Consider the following 3,633-nt stretch of genomic DNA (forward strand, 5'->3'; position numbering starts at 1 on the left):
GGGATGTGTGGCAAAAGGTGATCCCCAAGACACATAAGATTCATGGGCCGTATTGTTCATTCATCAGAAGATTAAAGAAGTGTATATTAGTGAAAGATAAATGCGACAGGACTAAGATCTACTCCCTCCGTTCCAAAATAGATGACACAACTTTAGTACAAAGTTGTGTCATCTATTTTGGAACGGAGGGAGTAATGTTTTAGAAGGTTCAAGCTTTCCCTGTTCTTCTTTCCTTTCTTTGTGAGGTTGGAGAGGTTTTTGTGTCGATGTATTATATGTTCTTGTGAGTTCTTTATGCATAATATGAGGACAATTTTGGCAATAAACCTATTACAATGTGATAATATTGATTCTAGCTGCTGTGCCAAATGATGTTTATTTCTCCTTTCCTTGTTCCTAGATGTCATTTTTCCTTGATGTTTCCATTCCAATGAAATAGCAGGGCACATGCTGCATAATATTGACCTTATTGGTTGAACTTTAACAAGTATTCCAAAGAACTAGGGTAGTTTATCCAGAAATTATGTGGCATCACACATTTACGCTGTAACGTTTCAGGTCTGCTAAATACCGGCTAACAATGTTTTGTTCAGTTTGAAGTTCGAGTTTCAGACATGGACAACACAGAAAGTTTACTTATATCCCCCTAGCTAACAGTAAGCAAATACGAAATAGGTGGCCTTCGAATAACTAAGGTATATATTACTGCTAGAAGTATCATAAAATGAAACACAAACCAAAGATTCAACAAATAGTTTAGACACACATCAAATTTGATGGGGAATCTTTATTGAAGTATGCAGTAGCTTGCTATCGCCAAATCAGACACAGCAAGAATGTTCTAAGGTTACCACTAACCCTAACCACAATTCCAGCATTTGCGTAAGCAAATCACCCAGCAATTTTTCTGTTACTCACTTGAGCCTCCCAGCCCCAGTAAATTTTCACTACTCTTTAAAAGGTGGCAAGCCCCACTCAGTGGGTTTGAAATCCAATAGGGAACTGAGGACTTGGTCAGCTTCCTTGTGATATGAAATATCCAGCCTCGGATCTGGAACCATCACCGCGTACCTGCAAAGGAAAAAACATAGTTTGCACTTCATATCTCAGTAGCCAAAGGCACAGTTGTTTGCACAGATGCAGTTGTCACTTACATGCCAGCATTCTTAGCTGCTCCTACACCTGATGGCGCATCTTCAAAGACCAAGCAATTACTGGGTTCTACATTACCCTGAAAAGAAATACAAGGCAATTGCATCAGCTGAAAGGAAAAGAGTTCACACAATGTTCTAAAGGACATAGCAGTTGCAAACATTCTAAAACAATAATTCTCATACCTCAAACCTTCTCATGGCAGCAAGGAAAATATCAGGAGATGGCTTGCCGGCCTTCACCTCTGGATCATCCCCCATGACAACATGATGCATCAACGCAAATAATTCTTGATGGTTCTGTGTCTTTAGTGCAAAATGACGTTTATGGGATCTGAAAGACACCACATAGGAAATGATTCTAACTTAGTCAAGAACAAAGAGCAACGAAGAAAAGTGCAGTTCACAAAATCAAGGCCAAATGTTAGTTTAGAGAAATTACCCTGTCGCAACACAGATAGGTACTTTGTTTGCATGGAGATGATGAATCAAGCGTACTACCCCTGCAAGACAAATGATTCATTATCCATCATAAGCAATGTCATATACATATATTTAACCAGCATGCTACTCTAAGTCATTTATGTGCCAAAAACAGTTCAAATAAACAAGAAAGACAAGCACATGATACATTTAATATAGCACTGAGTAGGGAAATAAATGATGTTCAAATGGCGAATCTTGTCTTGTCTTGAGTGATCGGTTGCTTCAGCCTAATCTTGGGCTTGTACTATTGTAACTAAATAAATGCATCGAAGCGCAAACTTTGCGTTCTCTCAGAAAAAAATATTCATTCCAGTATAGAGATTCCTTCATATGTTCAATCGGTGATTACATCTGATTTATATTAAGTTCGACTTGAGATTATATCAACTGAAGATAGATCTCAATGCTACCAACATTTTCATGAAACAAAGGACAACCAGAATTAACTCTCTTAAGTTCCATCAATTTTCAAAACTGAAACTGTAACAGAGGCAATACATTGGTCTGATAGTGTACAATTATACACCCTCCGTCCCAAAATAAGTGTCTCAACTTTGTAGTACGGAGGGAGTAAAACATAAGAACATGGCCCGAGTAACACCAGCACAAGGTGGCATATTGTCTTGGGCAGCATATATTAGTACATCGTGTGGTGAAAACTGAAAGCAGAGGTTCACTGGAAATGAGTTGCCAAGGTATTCCCTTAATACTTTCAGTTCCTTATTATGCAGTCATGTGACATTAAACTAGTATAATGGAGATTGTAGCAAGTCACAAAAGCAACCGAAGCAATTACATATAGGAAAGCTAATTACATCAACTTAAAAGATCTTCTACAGCTCAAATTCCATTCCTTCTCTTCTTCCGTCTCACAGATTATCAACCAAGTGAATGAACTATCAAAGACATAATAATGCTCCTGTAGTTAAGCAGTCTTGTTAAGCTAAATCCGCAATTCAGTTGCCCACTCAACTGACGAGTGCCTAAGCTTGACACATCACTTATACAGATAAACAAAACAAAGAGTACCATTGGATGGGGAGAAACAAACCGGGCAGGACGGCGCAGGAGGGGAAGAGCTCCTGCAGCATGCCCTCGCGCTCCTCCAGGAACTGCTCCGGGGTGAGCAGGCCGGCGAGGCCGCACTCGTCGACGAAGATGCGCGCCGACTCCATGGCCTTCTTGCCCATCATCTTGGCCTTGAGGGACCAGTCGAACACCTTGCCGTACCTCGCGAGGATCTTCTCCTGCACCTCCGTGTAGAACCCCTCCGTGTCTGCGCCCGTCCGCACCAAACCAGACACCATCAGCTACGCGCAAGGAGATACCAAATCCAAGAAGCTACCGACAGCCCAGGAACCAGCCCGGATGCCAAGAATCGAGGTTGGCGATGGAAGGGGAAGTGGGGAGCGGGTACCGAGGAGGAGGCCGTCCATGTCGAAGATGACGTGCGAAACGGTGGCCCTGGGCGCCGGCGCCGGCGCCGCCTGCCCCTCGCCGGCGTCCACCGATGCCATTGCCGCGCGAGAGAGGGAGAGAGATCTGGGGGATTTCGGCGTGCGGATCTCGCGCGGCTGCTGAGCTCGTCCAGCCGACCGTATGATTGCTCCTCCGAGGTGAGCTCGTGCAGCTTGGAACATTATGGGCCGGGCCAAATCAGCACCTGGCCTAACTCGATGCAAACGAACAGAATGATGAAACAGACCTGGCCAGACGGGCCACCATGGCCCGTCCCGTGCTAATTATGCCAGACAAAGCACGGCCCACGGAGGCATAGTAAATAAATGTGACCACATGATCAAAAAAAATATGCACAATCAAAAAAATAAAAAAAAATACATGCCGCGCTGGTCCGCGTGCTCAAACTAGTGGCCCAAGCACGGATCACGGTGTGTCGCGTGCCTGGCACGGTCCGATTAGCTCGTGCCAGGCCAAGCTTGTCTCATGTCATGCCGCCGTGCTAATAGGCCGGCCTGCCAGGCACGGCCCATATTCC

The 3,633-nt window shown here is 44.1% G+C and overlaps 1 protein-coding gene across 1 annotated transcript; it reads right to left on the reverse strand.

The window, feature by feature from the left end:
- Positions 1-696: 696 nt before the first annotated feature.
- Positions 697-3,117, reverse strand: LOC123080778 ((DL)-glycerol-3-phosphatase 2; the record flags this gene model as incomplete). Its single annotated transcript, XM_044503725.1, is given in 6 exon segments — positions 697-1,071; positions 1,155-1,231; positions 1,338-1,485; positions 1,594-1,654; positions 2,689-2,913; positions 3,055-3,117. Coding segments are annotated over 6 exon segments (698 nt in total), but the record flags the coding sequence as incomplete, so codon positions are not given.
- Between the last annotated feature and the right edge of the window lie 516 nt (positions 3,118-3,633).

The sequence above is a fragment of the Triticum aestivum genome, chromosome 3D (assembly GCF_018294505.1).
Source record: "Triticum aestivum cultivar Chinese Spring chromosome 3D, IWGSC CS RefSeq v2.1, whole genome shotgun sequence".
Taxonomy (NCBI): Eukaryota; Viridiplantae; Streptophyta; class Magnoliopsida; order Poales; family Poaceae; genus Triticum; species Triticum aestivum.